Below are 20862 nucleotides of genomic sequence, written 5' to 3' on the forward strand. Positions count from 1 at the left end.
ATCAAAGGCTCTGATATATATTTTAAGATTCGTCAGTGCAAGTTGCATTCAGTTAAAACAGCTCAATACTGCATTTTAGTCTGGGACTAGACTTAAGCATTTATATATTTTAACACCCAGTATTAACCTAGATAATTCAGATTAACAGTGATTGTAAGTATCCTCGAATTTTTATCTTAATTTTTTTATAATAAAAAAGGAGTGACGAGTCCAACTTAATGTTTGTGGTAATCAGCATTACTCCACAAATGCTGTCGACTGAGCTTAACTTGTATTGAACCCGGGATATTACTTTAACATCGACTGTAGAAAGATTGCAAAACCAAACTTTACAAAATGTAGACTCTTCTTCTAGTGTGAAACCCACCAAACAAGACCAAACTATTGTACCCTGCTAAAAAAAAAAATGACCAGATTGGTCAGCGCGGTCTCTTTGGTGAAGCTGGTTCACTAAGGATGCCTACTCTCACATACCGTCATTTGCAAAGAGCAATAAGCACAAGCACAAGGATGTCAGTCTTTGACACAGCATATATTTCAATTTAACATACATTCATATGAAATATAGTCCTCTTCAGTGTATAAGTCTTTACAAACCTATGTTTCTTTTAAAAGCATACTGGATAGCAAGTTGTACTATAGAGAAGCTTGGAGTTATGGTATCGTACATAGTCGCCATAAATAATTCAGTCACTCTTGTCTGACTAATGGAGCAGGGAATGCTGGGGGATTTGTTTATTTGTGGTATGTGCGTCTGGAGAGGAAAAGTGCTAGAGTCATCGTGCACAGAATCCATGGTCGGTCCAAGCATCCCAAGCGGGTAAACAATTTATGTTTGTCAGTTTTGTGCCAGATGCATGGTTACAGCTCAGCACCAATGATCTGTCTGCGTCACTAGCTACGACTTTATTTTCAAAGCTCTCCTTTTGAACGGCTTGTTAACACTTGTAATATTTCCACTCCGTCTTGTTTGGAGTTGGTTTGCATCTCTTCTAAAGCAGGGCTCACTTTAACACTCAGCTGTGTGCGCTATCGGTGAGTGATTCTTGAATTCAAGCAGCATCACAGGAACGAATGGCAACGAGTATGGAAAGTACATGTACGCCTGGACTGCATCTCAGCGCGTAGCGTTTTCGATAGTTCGGTTAGTCCCATGTCCATCTTTCAAGATGAAGCCCTAAAGCAGCAGCTTTTAAACATTGACCTTTCTCCATATTCATGTGCCCCTGATCCCGCCGGGTCAACGTCTGTCAGTAACCCCGTTCCCAATGGCACTCCTCTGGTGCGCGTCACATTAAAAATTCACTCTCTATTCAATTGCAATAAGTTAAAAAATATACATATACATATACATATATATATATATAAAAATAAGAGAGCAACTGCAATTAAAAACAGAACGAGGAGAGAGAAAAATACTCTCAACTGGGACGTCAGATATATAGTCTCATGTATGACATGTTCCTCTTTCGTTGCATGAAATGCTTGGGAATGTCTCTGTCTTCCCTTGTGTGTTTTTTGCCTAGTTTCCCTGTGCGTGTAGGGAAGTGTTGAGGGGAAGTTGTGCCGCCTGGATCACCGGCACGTGTGCATCTCTACCATCTTGCGACACTGTTTGCACTTGACGTAGCAGCACCAGTGGAACTTGCAGCTGCAGCGGTCGACCACCTCCACCTCCTCGGTGTGGAACCCGCGACCGCAGCACATGAGCTCGCAGCCGTCGATGGCCTTCGAGGTCTTGTTGCAAAAGCGTCCCGCGGTTCCCATTATGCCCGGCGTTCTGGGGTCGTGCTCGCAGAAGTCTGGGCTCGGGTCCAGGTACACCAGATCTTCATCCGTGTGCGGCTTGAACTGCGAGTTTCGTGGAACCAGGACCTTGGTGGTGCCCACTTTACGCAGCTCCACTTCCGTAGCGCCGTCGAATTTCTCCTTGATGACGTTGCCCACTTTGCGGAACGGTGGCATTGCTTTCCAGCAGGTCTTCACCTCGCAGGAGCCTGAAACACCGTGGCACTTGCATTCCACTCGCATGTGGTTCAGAATCGCCTTGGAATGGTGAAAGAAACGTCATTTATTAACAAATCACGAGTGTGAAAACGTTCAGTGGTGATGTTTGTAAAGCCCTCTTACCTTCCTCCCTGCCTCATTATTGTGAAGGTTCATTAGGGCTCTGTTGGAGGACTGGCCTTTACTTCGTTCCCTGATGTCCACAAAGGACGTGGAAAAAGCAACCCCGTATGCAATATTATCTGAGCATCCTGACCACTGGAAACCTGTTGAGATAAAGACGGGCAAGAGTGGAGAAGTGTAATGAGAAATCTGGAGTTTTATCAGTCCGTCTGGAAACAAAGTGGTTTACAAGGGACTGGATCCACAATTCATCATTCTAACAAAGTTTTCCAGGTTAGTCAAATCTAATATTTAAATGGCATTTATAGTTTAGTTAACTAGATATCCATGAGAAGAACTGTATATTTAGCTATTTTTTTTAATATTACTAATGAATATGAAAAAGTCTGCCATTTTTACTGTATTTTACTACTGAGGGTTTCAAACCTTATGACTTTTGACTAAACTAAAGCAAATCATTCAAATATTATATGGAAACTATTTATTGTGTATTATGTTGATAGCATATTTATTTTCTATCCATTGAAAGTGTAATGTTAGGTGTATAAATCTTTAAAATAATATTTTTTTTAGTTTTTTTCTAAGTTAAACTTTTAGTTAAAGTAACTATAGCAGACAATATAATAAAATAATAATAAATCACTATCTAGTTATTTCTGCCCAGTTCTTAGAAAGCAGAATGAAACCATAATATCATAGAAATATTAAATTATTCTGTTAAACATAATATCTTAAGCTGACACATTTAATTAACATTTAAAGATTACAGAATATATTGTGCAATCATTTGTATAGTATTATATTGTATTACAATATGTTTCAGATCCTGCTCATAAACGGCACCTGTGAATCGTGACTGATGACTTCACATGTCAACTCTTCATATCAAAATGGGCATTTCTTGATCAGGATAAGTTGCTTTAATGACCAGAACTTTCAGTCTGGGTATGCAAGAATCAATTTTGTGGGTTCATAGCAATGCCTACTGATTAATCATCATCATTATTATTCAGATAAAGCACGCATACCTTCTGGACTGACACCGTGCACATTGCGGTCACAGCCACACTTGTCCAGCTCTCCACTGCTGCAGGCTCTGGTCACTGCAAAGGCTACGCTAGCAGCAGATAGAGCGTACACAAACGCAGCTTCTCTGGTTCCTGTGGCAGAAATAAGCAAACATTAAGCATCCCCATGCTTTTAAGCAGAGCTGGCTTCATGTTCCTTTAAATGGGACTCTGCTTACCTTGTGTGACCACTTTCCCGAACACAGGAACACTCTCTAGCGTCGAGCAGTTCCAGCGTCGGTTGCGGAACTGAAACTGGCACTCGTCGATGGCGAGCTGGGCTCCCCTGCGGACCGCGTCCATCACCTCCACGTTACGCTTGCAGATCTGAACCTGCCTCTGGATGAGTCCTCGGAGCTTCTCACAGGTTTCTTCATCAGAGATGCTCCCCACTGAGGACAGCTTTGCCAGGTATCTGAGGACAAACCAAGAGGCCGGTAATCAATACGTGTTCATAGACTCTCATTAACAGACATTTGTACTGAAAAAATGTTTGACATTGTGTCTAGAAGATGGATGTTTTTGGAGCTGGAAGAAAAAGTCACATGGACTATGCAGGGTGAATAAAGTGATATATGCAAGGAATGTTGTAAAAAAAAAATAAAAAAAAATTAAAATTAGTTTAGCTGTCATTACGTTTTCATCCTATGACATTCGGTTTAGTTGATTTTGCAGAGTTTTGTAGTTTTCATTGTTTAGTTTGTAATACTTTTAACATTAGTTATATCACTGGCTCTCATGAACTAAAAATAAACAATCATTTTATTGCATTGACACATTTTAATGTCAGATTCCACATATGCAAATACATATGTAATATTTCCAGTTAAATTAGCTAATCTATTCTAAACAAACAAGTTAAAAATGAACAATAGTATATTTATATTACAATATTTAGTATATTGGTGTATTATTATTAAATATTGTATATTTGTTGTAATATTTATTCTGTAAAAAAAAAAAAAAAAATTGTTCATTATTAGTTTTTGATAACTATTGCATTAATTAATGTTAACAATTTTCAACTTATTGAAAATGGTTGTTTCCAAAAGGCTTCCGAAGTGTAACTGATATTATTGAAATAAGTTCAATGGTGTTAAAACTTTTCAGTTTAGTGACATTTTCATGTTTAATGAAGGCAGGTTATAAAGGTATATTTTTTTAATATACTGAGTATATAAAACTAAATTTAATTCACGGTCATTTTATTTATTTACGTTTTATCTAGTTTCGGGTTTTAGTTTAGAGTAATTTTCCCACCAAATTATGCTTTATTATATATGTAGAGTTCAGATGCAAAAGCCTCTAAGTGCCACCTGAAATTTTTTTTCTAGAATGATCATTTTTATCAAGCTTGTATATTTAAGTTCAATAATTTCACTTAAATGGCAATGAAAATTACCTATTAATTGTCATTTAAGCGAAATGACTTAACTTAAATATACAAGCTTTATAAAAAAATATCATTCTAGAAGAAAATTTCAGATGGCACTTAGAGGCTTTTGCATCTGAACTCTTCATATATATTTTTTTAAGTTAAATGCTTTAATTTAGTAGTTGTTCTAGTTTCCGTTAACAATAACACTACATTGTGGCACTAACTGGTTTTTCCATTGACTCTCTATAGCACAAACAGCACAGATGTAAACGCTGTGGCTCTCCTGTGATGTTCTTGGAAGGCTGTGCTCGACAGAAGAGGTAAGGGTGATGTTGAGAGAGGCGGATAGAGACTATCTTCACCCATCACCTCGAGGGCCAGGGGGTCGGGGCAACACCATCGCTTTAATGGGTCTGCTGAGCTCCATCTCTTTAAGGCACCTTATAAAAATAGTCCTATCCTACATACAACGCAGCGCACAGATTTCCTCCATATACACCAAGCTTGGTCTCATTATCATCAAGAACGGGTGGAGATCAAAGTCTTGACTGTTTAAGTTCTGCACAGATGCATTTAGTGGGTTGCGTGCAGGTGATGTTTGCAAGAGTGGTCACGGACAGCTTTGTTTTGTGTTATTTGTGTCTAAAGGTCTTTTGGTGTGGTAGTGAGTAATTCGAAAGTACGTCCAAATGAATCGCGGTTGAAAGTCTCAGATTGGCTTTGAAGGTGCTGTGCTGTAAATACTCATTTAAGTTACAAGATCACAGCGATGCCATTGAGGAGCCATCTTTGGTTCCCCAAAGAACCTTTCAATGATCAGTTCTTAAAAGAACCATTTTCTTTCTAATAAAGAACATTTTAAAATTCAAAGAACCAAAAAATTGCCTTAGATGCTGAAATGGCATTAAATAAAACAATCTATCTAACTATTTTCCGGCGACGTTTTACAGTAAGGATTAATTTGTTAACTAGATAACATACTTAAAATACTTAAATACTTCTAAACTGTTTATTAATCTTAGTTCTTGTTATTTTCAACATTTGCAAATACAGTATTAAAATCTATAGTTGTATCTGTTAACATTATTTCATGGACCTCAGCTAACATGAACTAACAGTTGTATTTTTATTAGCTAATGTTATCAAAAAAATAATACATTAGCTAATGATAACTAATGGGATCTTATAGTAAATCGTTGCCCCTTTTATGGAATGGAAAGTTTGAATGTATGAATGACATTAGTACTGTACTAGGCCTACATCCACAATGTTGTCACTGTCATGTGACCTACCAGTATCAGTTCACCGCCATTCAAAAAAAATCCCCTCCCGTGCCTCATGGGATAGGAAAGTCTTCATCATATGCACACTACAGAATCTCAACGGTTGTTTTCCGGGTTCTTTTCGCCTATCATTTTATCAATGTTCTGTATTTGGACAAACCACTCGGCTCACATACTGTGTTTTCTCCTATCATGTGGAAGTAAGCATATTCAGACACAGGGAATGTTCTCAAATTAAAAACTCATCTCTCTAGACATTGCTTATTTTTCATATTATTGACCTGCATCTCCAGCTTTTAACACCATAAACATGTTCTTTGTGAACGTTCCCTATAGTAGTCTTGAGGTCTGCTTCGTTTCAGAGAGTTATAAAGGGCGACTGGCAGCGCTGCATCTCAGCCTCTGTTGTTGACAAGAGCTGATTTTGAAGGCCAAGGCTGGGGCAGATAAGAAACAAACACCTCCTTGTTCACGAGACCATCTCTGCTCTCACAAGCTTTGATAACACACTTCTGTCCGGACTGAAGATGAAGCATGACATCACCGGCCAGATGCAGACGCATTCTGCGTGGCGGGTGATCGAGTTTCTTTCTTTATCATGTGTAGCATCTGTTGACGATTGCATGTTCTTGCATGCGTGTTTACAGCTTTTGTTTGTTACACCAGTAAATTAGCTCTGTGATGCTGACCTGATAATGAATCTGGCAGCCAAATGGCAGCGGAGGCCGGGATAAGCGCTGGAATATAATATATCAGTGCCAGATGCTCTCATAAGACTCGCGCTCGTATCGAGCTCGGGATTTTGACAAACAAGCACCTGAAGAACGGCCCGCTGCATATTTGTCTGGGGAAAAGATTGTCTGAGACCTTGAGAGAATCTTGTTTTCATTGCTCCCCATTTCTAGCGTTCTCTTCTACTTTATTTTCCACACAAAAAATGCACTCGCTAATCGCAACGCTAAGTTTTGGGAAAACAAGGAGACAGCCGACGCGACTGTGGGATTTTGTAAAAGAATGGGAGATGCCTTCCTGTGTGTTTCTGGGAGGTTTTCGCGGAGCATTCCACCTGGAGCACGGTGCCTTCTTCCTTTTGTGTCATGTTTGTGTTGAATTACACAACCCTGGCCTCCGAGCGCTGTTGGCTCCAGATGGCTTAGCCAAGCGCGACTTAGCACGCAACCAGGCTGTTCGAGAGAGTTTGGAAGAGAATGAGAGAGAAAGAGAAATCGCCAACTCATACACACACCAGGCTGTATATATATATATCCGCTCGACTCCTAATACAACTTAAAGTTATATAATATACACTACCATTCAAGAGTTTGGGGTCGGTAAGGTTTTTGAAAGTAGTCTCTTTCTATAATAGATGTTTTCTGTTTGAATAGGTTTTCAAATGTAATTTATTCCTGTGATCAAAGCTGAATTTTCAGCATCATTACTCCACGTCTTCAGTGTCACATGATCCTTCAGAAAATCCCTCTGATATACTGATTTGCTGCTCAAGAAACATTTCTGATTATTATCAGTGTTGAAAACGGTTGTGCTGCGTAATGTTTTCGTGGAAACCGAGATTTCAAGATTCTTTCGATGAATAGAAAGAATTTTAAACCAGAAATATTGAGTAAAATGATAGTCTTTAAAAAATAAGAACTTATTGACCACAAACTTTTGAAAGGTGTGTGTGTGTATATATAAATCACTGTAGACACTCTAGTGGAAAGTGTTTATACAGAAAAAAAATACTGTAAAAATGCTACAGTAAAATCCTTACCATATGTGACCCTGGATCATAAAACCAGTCTCGAGTCGCACGGGTATATTTGTGGCAATAGCCGACAATACATTGTATGGGTCAAAATTATAGATTTTTCTTTTATGCCAAAAATCATTGTTGCATGAGGATATTTTGTAAATTTCCTACCGTAAATATATAAAACATGTATTTTTGTGAGTGAATGCAGCACAATCGCCAACATAAATGAACAACTTTAAAGGAGATTTTCTCAATGTTTTGATTTTTTTGCACCCTCAGATTCCAGATTTTCAAATAGTTGCATCTCGGCCAAACATTACCCTATCCTAACAAACCATACATCAATGAAAAGCTTATTTATTCAGCTTTCAGATGTTGTATAAATCTCAATTAAAAGAAAAATGACCCATGTGACTGCTTTTTTGTGGTCCAGGGTCACATATACGCCTCACTTCCTCTCAGCATCTTTTTTTGTTGTTGTGAGTTTATTGAATAATCAAACGATGGCTGTTGACATTTCCTGTCTCTGTGTGGTAAATCGGTGAAGGTAGCCTAAATATCGGACCTGTTCAAGCTACGACAGCAAGTAAACATGCATGCTGCGCCGTCCAAGGGCCACAATTTCATGATGCTTACAAAAATATTTGATATTTACATTTGTCAGCAGTGCGTCACAGGGCTGTGTATTAAAAGCTGTTTGTCTGACATAAATGCAGCGTTAGGGGCGTTTAACGAAACTGATACATCACCCACGTATTTCCATTTTATTATTATTATTATTATTAAACCACCTACATTTAACAACATTTAATGTCCCTCAGCAATACCAAGGAGTTTGTTTTGAACAGAAACACTATTGCTGTTACTATAATGTATGACTGTTGGCATTGCTCATACTTTTCCAAAGAACTTTGTGGGTAACTCATCCTGCACCGTTTGTGGCACAGACAGGAATGATATATTAAGTAGTGTGACTTGTTCATAAATTTCCTATTACATCTCAGAGCAATAAGATTTGATTTTCAGCAAGGAAAGATGATGAATTGCATTACATATGCAACCACCCATGGGCCAATTACATAAACCTGGCCACTTAGTCTTGAGTCTTAATAATTCATCTGACTAACTAGCAGTTAATCTTACTTTTCAAATTTAAGTTTCCAACAGCATTTATTTGGAAAAAATATAAATTTTTTAGCATTATAAATGTCTTTAATGTCACTTTCGATCAACTTAATGCATCCTTGCTGAATATGAGTATTAATTTTGAAACTTTTGAACCGTAGTGTAAAGATGACGATAGTCACACTTCATTTCTCCTCACAACATTGAAAATGCAGTCAAGACGATGTCCAATAGAAAGGACCCAAAATGTGAATCAAACATCCATCACGGCATGCGACATGTTTTCAGAAACAGATGTGTCATTCTTGCACAACTGCGTTTCTCTGATAAACAGCTCTAGTTTCCTCAATACCTCAGTGACTCATTGGTATTTCTAACTCTTGCAGACTCTTAAAAGCACATGTACCAAAAAGTCATTTGCTTTTAGTTATGAACATTTGCCGGGCAAATGGAGCGACAAGACAGTCTTTAGAGTTGCATTTCTGTGTATCTGCAGGTCTAGTGGGTCTGTCTTTAACTCTAGAGGGCAGTGTTATCTCATTTATTGACCGTATCCTAAAAGATTAGCACTACAATTAACTGAACATGGTCATTTCAATCAATCATATGGATCTCATTTGGCGTCCAAGAAAATATCACATGTCAATTCCAATTGTTAATATTTATTTAAGCTTGTTTCTATCTCTTCTAACAGATTAAATATGTACCAGATGTACATCATGAAGATACTTCAGCGCACCAAAAGTCTTTCAGAGCGGTAAGAAAACATGTAAGTTAAACACATTAATTCAGCTTTTCTAATTGTTGTATATGAATCTGCTTATACAGGATATGACCTTTTGAATCATACCCAGCTAACAAAAATATCTAAGAACATTTTGCTAAAATTCCTATTTAGTTATGACAATGACATTTTTTTTAAACATTAAAAAAATTTTTTTTGTAATGTTAACATCATTTTGCAAACATAATGTGAATGTTAATTTTGAATGTCTGCTGAACGTTCTAAATCATGTAGTAACATTTAAAAAATGTTAGATTAATGTATTTTAGATTGAAAAAAGATGTTCCATGACCAATGTATAAATACCATTTTTTGTGCTACATTTTTAGAGACCAGATAACTCTGAATATAAGCGTTCTGTTAATGTTACTGGAAGAGTTTTTGCCCATAACTTAGAGAGAACCTTGTCAGAATTTCAGCCAAAGTTCCGAGAGCGTTCCCTGTTAGCTGGGTATAAGCGTTAAAACCAAATGAAAAACATTAGTACACGTACATACTTATGTAAAATATAATTTGCATCAATTCAAGAAGTAAATGGGTGTATTTATAGGTTTATTTCAAAGACATCCCAGCTTCTGATCTCTAAAGAACATCCTAAACATCTGACCGGAACGCCAGAACGCAGATCTGTAAAAGGGAAGATGGATAGACAGGAGGCTGGAGGAAATGCACTCGGGTACAGTAGGGAAAAATTACGAGAAATTACTTTTTTCCTGTTTTGAAGTTTAATTTTTTCCATAAAAATACAAAAGCAAATGCAAAAAAAAAAAAAAACGTGTTTAATTGAGCTTATGGCCTCTCAGAAGGGTTTATGTGGCTCCCAATTAGCATTTGTGAAAAGCAATATTACTGCAAGAAAGTTAATCCTGATTAATAGGCAGTCAATAAGAGATTGCTCAAATTCAGCTTTTCAATCTCTCTTTTACTGTGTATGTCTATCACCTATTTTTCTACGTGTAGTGTGTAATATTGCTGTTTGAAAACATAAAAAGTCTGCAAAGTTTCAGAGATCAAAGTTTCAGATAAATAGTTATTGTTTCCCAAGAGAAAGAAGAGATTCTGAAGTGCATGAAACGAGTCGTCAGTACTTTCAGTCTCTCTTCCTTCATGAACGTCTTGTGACCCTCAAACACAGTATTTGTAGCCGAGTTTGCTTCGTGATGTCGACATGTTGAGAAGACGCTGTTTTCTGCTCTGCAAAAGCAAATCCACTTTGCATGCACTTCTAATGGTTCGGGACTCAAATGAATACGCTAAAACCAAAGTTATCGTTACTGTTTTAATGCTGAGAAAGATACGGTGGTAGACCAATCACAACAGACTGGGCCATCTGACCAATCAGAGCAGAGCTGGCTCTCAGAAAGGAGGGGTTTAGAGAGACCCTTTATCAAGCCATTTCAGACACTGTGAGAAAAGAGCTGATGCTGCAATGTATATTACAAGATATATTTGTATAAAAATTTATTGTGTATTACAAGAAAATTAAAGTTTTTATTTTATATTTTACTTTGGATGCATGTAAAGCTTCTGTAGGGACTCCCAAACACAATGAGGAACCTTTAAAATAGCATAACAGGGGCACTTTAATGAGGATATTCAAGAGGAAAAAGATAAAAGCCGACCTGTTTTATTAAGTTAACCTTTTAATAGGCTGTTGTATGAGTGGAGGTATGTGATAACAGGTTTTACAGCTTCATTACCCTGTTGTCACTGGTGTTATTTGTGTTATCAGCCCTCGGCGCCAGAATGTTTTTCACATTAGAGGTTTCTCTCTTCTCATGTTGCTCATCAGCTGTGAACTATTTATTGACCATCCATGTGCAAACGTCTCCACCACCGTTCTTTCCATCCCAAGCGGAGAGTCACACTGCATCACATCCTAAACAAATACGACTGCATGGTTTTGTATTGTTTTATATTCATAATCATAACTGCGATCGAGTAGTTGCATTAGTGAACCTTCTGTGACCTCCGCATCTTAAAACCCATCTCAGCTTCTGTATTTGAGAGAGTGCAACTCTTTCTTTAGTTCTGAAATTATTGCATAATGAAACTAGAATAGGAAAGTTCATCAAGACAGACTTTAAACTTTAAAAACCATTGAATTGTGAAGGTTAGGCCTTATACTTAAAGATAAGATGAATTGAGAATCAGGATTTTTATAGTCTTTGGATATTTTGGAGGATATTTGGAAATGCGAAATTGTTCGATCGGTTAAAAAAAGACAGCGCACTACCGCCGGGTTCAGACTACACTATATCAGACTGATTTTGGCATGATCAGTTTGACGTAGGGTGTCGTAGTGATTCCTAAATGACAATGGACATTGATCGTTTTATCTTGTATAGTGTCATAGACGACAACCGACACCGTGCCTGAGACGCTTCACGACGTCCTGAAAGAAAGACTAGCATGTTTCATTTGTTTCCGGTCCTCCACGACATGTTCTGTCACATCTGTGACGTTGACCAATAGGAGCAAACACGCCTCTTCGGTAGCCATTGTTTGTTTACGCTCTTGTTCACGGAAATCAGTCGCTAGGTCCCCCTTCTCGATGACATCATGCATGTTGTTAAAGACGGCAAGCGATGATTGGTCAAGCGCAACGTGAGGTCACGACACGATGAATTTAGGAGCCAAAATAGCATGATCTTCGTAGTGACTATCGTAACAGACACAAATATTGTGTAGTCTGAACCCTGCATAAGTTGGAACAGACTGTGCAAAGTTTGGTGGATTTCATTTGAAAGCTCTAGGAGTTTCAGTCAGAAATGTTGGTCTCCACTTAAAGGGACAGTACACCTAAAAATGAAAATTCTCTCATTTACTCTCTCATGCCACCCTTGATGTTCAGAAGACATTGATTCGTCCACTGGGGTCGTATTGATTACCGTTATGGTCGCATTGCAGATTCCGTTCAATGGCATTATATGGACTCGCAGAGATGGATTATTTTCCAAAAAATCTTTGTTTGTGTTTATCTGAGGGTGAGTGAATTATTTTTGGGTGAACTATCCCTTTAAGGATTTTGAAGTTTGATCAATAACAGCATGCTCTCTTTGCCAAGCCGAGATGAAAGCAAGAGTCGCTGCTTGTCAAAATGCATTAGAATAAGTATTGAGTGATCATTTGCAGTATTTATTTAGAAAAGAGTTTGTTTGATAACATCTACCATCTGTTATTTATGCTCTCTAATTAGTGATTCATTCCTGGCTTTCTAACACAAAACAACCGCAAATAGTCATTGATAAAAATTGATCCAGCAATGTAAGCTTATATGTGCATGAATGTAGATTTGAAGGACTGAAGATGTGCAGGTGCAGGATAACTGCTCTCGTGACCCGCACCTGCACCTCCACACAGGTGCTCTGCAATAATACATTCACACATCCCACAAATCAAAAGCTTTCAGCTGTATTTCAAAACATTTAATTGTGACTGTTGAGTAAAAGTGGACTTTTATTGCAGCTTGATAGTTTTTAAGCATCACTGATCTGAAGAACCTATGAAACATCACAATCTTTTTTAATCTCTGAAGAGGTTTGTGCTGAACCTAAACAGAAAAGCCATTGCAGATCCTTTAATTTTAAGAGTTGTGCAGGTGCTATTGAACTGAACGCATAATAGTTCACAGGCTTCTTACATGCAACAAATACGAAACTAAACAGAGTGAGTTTGGTTACTCAATCTTATCTGATTTTATTTTAAATGAGTGAGACAAAACAAACAGTGTGTTTTCTTAATCTTACTTTACATCTACATCTCATTTTGAGATCAGACATAAAGTGCAGCATGTTTTTATAAGACGAGGTCACTATTGATTTAATTTAAACTAGAATAACAGTGTTGCTTAGAAGATTTATATGTCTGAAGATGCTCCTCGTCAAAAAGCATGCAATGGATTTACTCAAATGTTTTCAATTCACCCTATTATCAGTTGTCATGCTGGTTTTCTACTAATATATTTTTTCTACAATCAATAAACATTAAACTACTTTTTTTGTGTGTGCAGATATTGCAGGTTTTACATTTTTACATTGAGTCTCTCAAAGACCTATACCCTTTCCTTGTTGATCAAATACGTATTAACTTAACCTTTCAGTTCTTATCAAACGTTTTACTTCAGGACAAGTCAGATATGTATGGCATTAGTTACTAGTTTTCCTATCAAGATAGTGTTTCTTAATAGTACAGACCACGTGTTGCTGCTCATATAACTTGAAAACTTGTCTAATGTCTATTTGGCTACTTGCTAATACCTGTCCTGGGATGGGGTTGGAATAGTGAACAAGCTCCTGTCAGAATGATCATATTTTGTAGACAGGTAGGAGGTTTTCCTTTAGTGTGAAGCGTGTCTGTACATGCCCCAAACCTGTCACCTCGCCTTTAGTTAAAAACACTCTTCCGTCGAAAACTCAGCTGCATCTGGATAGATTAAATGATGTGCTATTCTGCCCTGAGGATACAGATATATAATCTTAAACAGAAATGCAAGCACAGAACAGAATCTTGATATGACCTAAACCAAGCCTGCTATTCTGCTACTTAACCAATATGAATGTCTAAGTCAGACCATTGCTTCCTTGGTATAATCGTAAACTACTATGAAATTATTGATTTCTACAGCTCTGTTTAGCACTGTAAGTATGATGAAGAGTGCTGTTACTGCTGTCATACTCATGCGTTGCTCTCCAGGCTGCGCGCAACCAGCGCCAAGCGCGGCTGTGCCAAATGCACATGAACTGAAAGTTTGTGATGTCAGTCTCCAAATAACCAGTTTCATTTCCTTATATTTTGTGCTCTCCCTTCAACGCATGCTTTAGTTTAAACTGACTTTGTCTATTCTAGGCCACATTACTCTTAGTTTTTGTGACTATACTTCATGTCTTCTGCGCGTTCAAAAATGTGCAGCAAAGGCATTAAGGTATGCAATCTACAAAGGTAGGTGCTGAATATTCTCATGATCATATCATCATCCGTCAGATTTGTGATTGCCATGGCTCATAAATTGTGGTGCACTGACACGCTGCACATTTGCTTTTGGGAATCTGACTGACTTTAGTCATAACAGACAACATAGACGTCAAAACATCACATGAATGAAGAAAGTGATATTCACTTACAGCCAGTTGCTCGCATTGGCGGAGAAGAGTGCTAGAAAGAGCATAACCAGTGACCTTATCAAATACTCCGATGACATCTTGAGAGGAAGAGAGGATACAATCAGGTAAAGGTTGCCGGGATAAAATCCTCAGGGGGAGTTTGTCAGGGGCACTGCGCTGAAAAGTTGCATCGAAAAGCGATTAATCCATCATTGCGCATCCATTTGGATGAGAAAGCGGGTCTGTCCGGATCAACAGTTCTTGCCTCCGCGTAAAAACAAGCGCAAGTGCTCAAATAGTTTGTATAGTGGCAGTAAAATCACTCTGAGCGGTATCCTCTGATGCGATTTCTTCAGAGCGCGTGCAGCGGTTTCCACGGTCCACTTTTACGCAGCATCAGGTAAAGATGAACCACGCGCGGTCCCGCCAGTAAAGTGAGTTTAAATGACAGTCCTGGACCTGCGCATGCAGTTGACTCATGTAAACGTGAAGTTCAGCTCGGTTTGGGTGACCCCTGTAGATGCCACTCTGAATTCAGTCTGAGAGTGAATGCTGAATTTACTGACTCCTGAAGGGTTTGGTAGGGGCGGCGCGTCATTTGGGGGAGGTTTTGATGTGTGAGAAAGCAGATAAAGGCGGGTTTAGTGCATGCATATATGTTTTCTCTCGCGCTTGGCTGCCAAGTATTTTTAGAGTTCTCCAGAGGGACTCAGTGCGGCAGCTATTCGCCGTTCTCGAGGTATAACCTCTTATACTTTTGGCAAGGTGTATTTTCCCTGGCCTCGGTGCCCCCAAACGCAAGTACTTTGTGGTTAAGATGCTGTTTATAGACTGCCTTGTATTTTGACAGCTTTGTATAAAAATAGACATTATGGCATATCATTAATGCTGTTATATAACCTATAGTTGTCATTTGAATGAAAATGAAGATTTATGCATTTCATCATCCCCACAGATCTCATTTATTAGGTTTATATAAACAAATAAAGCCAGGTTTTGTAGTGAACACAGGGCTGAAATCAGTCGCTGGTGTTTTCACTACAGTAACAGCAACAGTTCATCATATATGTGCTTCACATGCAATAGGAAACCACAAACATCTTTCTATGCTGGTAAATCTTAGGTGTAATTGTTTTTATCTGCCTAGTACTGGACTGACAGACAAGTGTTTGACTTGTTCACTCAGAATCCCTGTTGACCAACAGAGGGAGAAAGTGAGTAACAATGACTGATGCTTGTGTCAAGGTTGGTGTTTTTTGAATTGAAGGACTTCTAGGTTTCAATCTGTGAGATTGTACTGATTAATCTTTCAATTTTTAAATTATGCTACCAAATGCTGTCAGTTTTTTGCCCTTTTTTTGTAACTTAATGTTGCAAAATGTGAACTTTCTGAGTCCAGGTGAGCGTCCCAGCTTAAAGAATCAGATCAATTCTCTTTTAAAACATGCTTTCATGAAGGACTATTAAAAATGTTTCAGACTTGATGCCATATGCATTTTTATGCAATATTCAACTGATATTTCATTTTCATTAAAAGCTAAATTTAGGTAGAATTATTATTTGTATTCTATATCACTTATTAAAATGAATTGACACATGTAATTTGTAAAAATACTGATATGCAAATGTAATTTATTCCTGTGATCAAAGCTGAATTTTCAGCATCATAACTCCAGTCTTCAGTGTCACATGATCCTTCTGATATGCTGATTTACTGCTCAAGAAACATTTATGATTATATGTAAGTGTTGAAAACAGTTGTGCTGCTTAATATTTTTTATAATTATATATTATTAATTATTAATTATTTATATTTATTAATTATTCATATATTATTAATTATATATATATAAAAATGTGTGTGTATGTATGTATATGTTGATTTAAATGTGTATACTGTAAATAATGCCATAGTGCCAATTAATGACATTAGAAAAATACTTGCCAAAAAGTTGTATTAGTGTTTAGACTAAATACATTCTAATTGTATAATTTCCCACCCATCAGGCCTTTTCAGAGCTGTTGATGTCTCAGACTCAGTGTCTGGACTCATGAGGGACCAGAACACACACTTGCTGCCGGTTCTGTTCAGTTCTGCGCCTCACTGGTGCTGATTTACTGAGCCTTGGCCCGTGTGCAATCCCACACTCACAAAAGAGGTGTGATCTGTTATCCTCACAGACCGACGCCACCGATGAGAGCAAGACTGGATGGAGCCAAGGAGACGAGGTTTGGACAGTGGACAACCTACATGACACTAGTTTTTCACAGTTGTTGTGCTTGAACTCTTTCTATCACATTGAGCAAATCAGCAGCCGTAAAACCACGATCAGTGGAGGCAGATTGCTCGGAGTAAGTGCTGAATTCTGTGTTGGTGTGGATTTGGGAACGCTGCCACCCTCTTTCTGTCTTGATCTGAAGAGACTTATGATATGTGTTTGTCAATCAACTATCTTCCACAGATTTCCAATCTGTCATCTGTAACTGCTAAACAGGTTTGTTGAAATCTGCAGTGTCAAAGTTATATCTCCAGCCACTTGAGTATGATTAATTTATGTTTATTTTATTTGAATGCAGATTAATTGACATGGGCACTTATGTCCATCATATAAATGTGCCAGATTTAGCCATACAGGCACATTTTCATCTGCGGTCTATGGCAGGTTGATGGCAAGAAGAAAAGAAACACAACAACATAAATTACACATGCCTATACTTAGTAAAACAATGACTCTATAGTACATTATAGAATCATGCAAAAGCACATGCAAGTAAACAGAAACACATTGGCACAAAAACACTTACAAAATGATTTAAGCTGATAGAAAAAAACACGCCACTACTCCAGGTTATGACATGTTTGATTATCCTATAACCACTGTTTTACAGATTTAGAAACGTAGTTAAAATATGTAATTTTTCCACTGTTTCCTATAAAAATTTGATTTTACCCTGCTGATTTTGTGTCTTTTTTTCCAGACCAGTTCAGCAATAAGACCATTCTAGACTTGTGTGTGTGTGTGTGTGTGTGTGGATAAACATGCATTCAAAGATGCTGATTTACAACTGAGAAATTATAGACACGTGCCAGCAGTGAATGAATCCATTCTTGCGGTGCGAGCGCTGCAGACGTCTGGACAGGCTCTTCACAGCATGCGCTGAACATGCAAGTGCATACAGTCATTGTACAGCAGACTGCAGAGCCTTCACATGACTCCTGCTTAAAGTTCTTCCTCCGTCTGGAATCCTTCGAATTAGTCTGTCTGCCCTTATCAATACTTTAGTTTTCGGTTCATAAGACACTGTGAAATAATATTGTCCTTTATACGTCAGCCTGTGTTTTCACATTTCAGCCTGTGATAAACAGTACTTTACAGTACTACTGAATGCTTGAATCTGATTGGTTGATGAACGTTCTAAGGTGTGCAAGTATTTTCAGGGAAACGCACGGCTAAAGTAGTTCCAGGCAGGCCTTGACCGCATTACATGTCCGTATCACTTCGCCCAAATAATTTCAGTTATTTCAAAGGTCCTTATAGCTTACAACAACAAAAGAACCAAACCCACATCGACACTGACCAAGCAAATGAATATAGTAAACAATATGATGAAAACGACAAATTCTTTACATGTTTTTGCCACAAAATTACTTTTTATTATGTACGGACAGCACATAGGCCTACTCTCCTTCTCCTGCTCTCGCACACACACACACACACACACACACACACACACACACACACACACACACACACACACACACAGAAATGCATCGTCAGCGCTTCTCTGATGATTTTATCAGTAAAATAGTTTAGCAACTTAAAAGCTACACGACATTTGTCACTAGAGAGCTTATAATGTCGCTGTTCTTGAAGCAAATAAACTGATAGTATCGCTATTAGTAGAGACGCTGCTGATCTCTCTCTCTCTCTCTCTCTCTCTCTCTCTCTCTCTCTCTCTCTCTCTCTCATATTTGCATTAATAACTGTATTAGCTTGCTATCAATGGCTCAAGCCTCAGTGACTAGCTCTAAAATTATGTTTTGGAATTAGCAATGAGATATGTAAGAAATTAGTCCTACACACAAGAGCGTATTAAGTACAAAAACTACAAATATACCTTGAAGAACATCTAAACAATTTCTTGAACACAATTATTATGAATATAGCGTCATGGCCTTACCACCTCGGATGTGCATTCTTTTCTAATAATTCAACAGCCATTGTCAATTATTCTTTACTTATTTAATTACATTATAAATATTATTTATATTATATTAACAATATTATTAAATAATATAAAAATATTAATAATTTGCAATGTATTTATATATTCATAATAGAGTTTTGCATTGTATTTATTTATTTATTTATTTTATATCAAATATTTATTAATATAAATATTTATAATATAAATATATTTATTATATATTTATTTTGACAGTATATATCAAAGCCCTTTTTTATTACAACCTGATGCCATCAGTGAACCAATCTAGCCTACTTAAGGAACTATGTCGCTAAATTAATACTTTTTTTTTTATCCAGTTGTCGTCATTTATTTGAAAATAGAAGCTTCTTCTGACTGATGAAGTTTTAAAAGGAAACGAACATGGAAAGAGTTATGCGGGCATTTGCGTTTTACTGTGCGCATACTTTGGAAAGATCCAGGAAATGACATCAGTATCTGTGGCCCATCTGCTGCGATTGAGTTCAAGAGAGGACGTTGAGCCCAAATTAAAATCAGATCTAAGGGTGCTGATCAGATCTGCATTCTTGGTCATGAATACATATATTGTTGTCTTTTCAGACCAAAGCAAGCTGTCTAGCATTAGGCCATCAGTGTTGAAGTCAGTCAGAAGTGAGCGGAGAGGTGCAGAGGTTAGGCAACAGAAGGTTGATCTGATCATCCCTGTCTGTGATAAATTAAATCCAGAATGAATGACTCCTGGGAAAAGGGAAGAAAAGGGCTTAGTCATGAAAAGGCGTTCCTGAGCCGTCCCGCCCTCCATGGCAACATGGATTGGCACATATATCTGATCACAATGGCATTCCGAACCCAAACAGATTTTATACAGCTTGTGCTTGCAGAGCCGTCGCCAAGGAAACGGCTTCCCAATGGCATGTTAATGGTGGTGCACCGGACCCCTTTAACATTTACACTGAGCGTTGGGTACCATAAACATTTCCCCTTTGCGTTCGGTTGACTGTGAGTTATGGCGTATTACGGTCAAGGGTCTTTTCCGGCCTCTTACAATAACGCCTGCTATCGCAAAGATTTAGCCAATAAAAATGACTGTCAGAATTTTTTTAGATAAGATTTATTCATTTGGTGGATGCTTTTACAGAGGGACACAGTAGGACACAAACGATTAACATTAGAAGTGATGCAAGATACTTTCAAATCGATTTCACTCTATTATGCAGCTCTCTGGAATACTTGATTTTGATTGGTTCATCCTGGCATTTTATGATGCATTCACGCCATGTCATAATTAGCATAATTACGAGATGACAATTCATGACGTTTTACTCGGAGCTGTTCTCGGACTCGGAATTCGAACATTATCAATGTCAAAATAATGGGACAGCGGTCAGGTGGAAGCCGGAATTCTGAGAAAAATCCCAAATTTGCAAGTTTTAGACCTTATGCGGCAGAGAAACAAGCACAGCCATCTTTAGAATTTTGTGTTTGAATTTCTGTTTTGCGGTAGCTCTGTATATTTCTACACTGTAAAAAATCCAACTTACGTTTTGTATGACAAATTCAGTTTTTAAAGTTTATTCAACTATTTAACATGAGAAAAGTTGAGATAACTCAAACATGTAAGTTGAGAAAACTGAAAAATGTCCTGCAGCTGGTTGCCTTAAACTTTTAAGTTTTCTCAACTTTTTTTTTTTTTTACAGTGTATGACATCGCTGTTAAAGAATAATAAGCTGGTTAAGTGGATTTACTGTTTGTAGCGTTGACAAAAGTTATCATGAGCGTTGTAATAAGGCTTCATAAGTTCTATACGAGGACGTGAATGCTTTTTACAAATCAGAAACTTGTAATTACGGTAATTAAACTCCAATTAATATACTATGCCCGACCGTTTATTTATCTAATAGCTGGTTAATAACTGAACTTGTTAACCCTGTTTGGGTTTATTTTGCAGTAAAGACCCAGTTCAATGTACATTATCTTTTACTTTAGTAACGTTTTAATTTGTTTTATTTGTGTGTGTGTTGTGTGTGTGT

The 20862-nt window shown here is 37.6% G+C and overlaps 1 protein-coding gene and 1 long non-coding RNA gene across 6 annotated transcripts; one reads left to right on the plus strand and one right to left on the minus strand.

The window, feature by feature from the left end:
* Positions 1–513: 513 nt before the first annotated feature.
* LOC309491781 (protein Wnt-4a) lies at positions 514–15154 on the minus strand. The gene is made up of 5 exons (XM_082190812.1): positions 14644–15154; positions 3377–3612; positions 3159–3290; positions 2131–2273; positions 514–2046 (listed from the first exon to the last, which is right to left on the minus strand). The coding sequence occupies exons 1-5, from the start codon at positions 14718–14720 to the stop codon at positions 1576–1578; spliced, it is 1059 nt and encodes a 352-aa protein (XP_082046938.1). The 5' UTR covers positions 14721–15154; the 3' UTR covers positions 514–1575.
* On the plus strand, positions 7336–19151 carry LOC309491782. Of its 5 annotated transcripts, XR_014203304.1 has the most exons (4): positions 7336–9505; positions 10071–10196; positions 15770–15867; positions 16630–19151. It is a non-coding gene; the product is annotated as an uncharacterized lncRNA (long non-coding RNA). The 5 variants fall into 5 exon arrangements; XR_014203301.1 differs by having other exon boundaries at positions 7336–10196; XR_014203302.1 differs by having other exon boundaries at positions 7336–10196; positions 15770–15836.
* The last annotated feature ends 1711 nt before the right edge of the window (positions 19152–20862 follow it).

This window comes from Leuciscus leuciscus (genome assembly GCF_965113295.1).
Source record: "Leuciscus leuciscus genome assembly, contig: HAP1_SCAFFOLD_556, whole genome shotgun sequence".
Taxonomy (NCBI): Eukaryota; Metazoa; Chordata; class Actinopteri; order Cypriniformes; family Leuciscidae; genus Leuciscus; species Leuciscus leuciscus.

Bases quoted from the DNA above. Each gene is read 5' to 3' on its own strand.
- LOC309491781 (XM_082190812.1), bottom strand. From the start codon at position 14,720: ATGTCATCGGAGTATTTGATAAGGTCACTGGTTATGCTCTTTCTAGCA. The intron at 3,613-14,643 runs GTAAGTGAATAT...GTTTGTCCTCAG, and splicing joins GCCAATGCGAGCAACTGGCT to ATACCTGGCAAAGCTGTCCT. The intron at 3,291-3,376 runs GTAAGCAGAGTC...TTTCTGCCACAG, and splicing joins CGGGAAAGTGGTCACACAAG to GAACCAGAGAAGCTGCGTTT.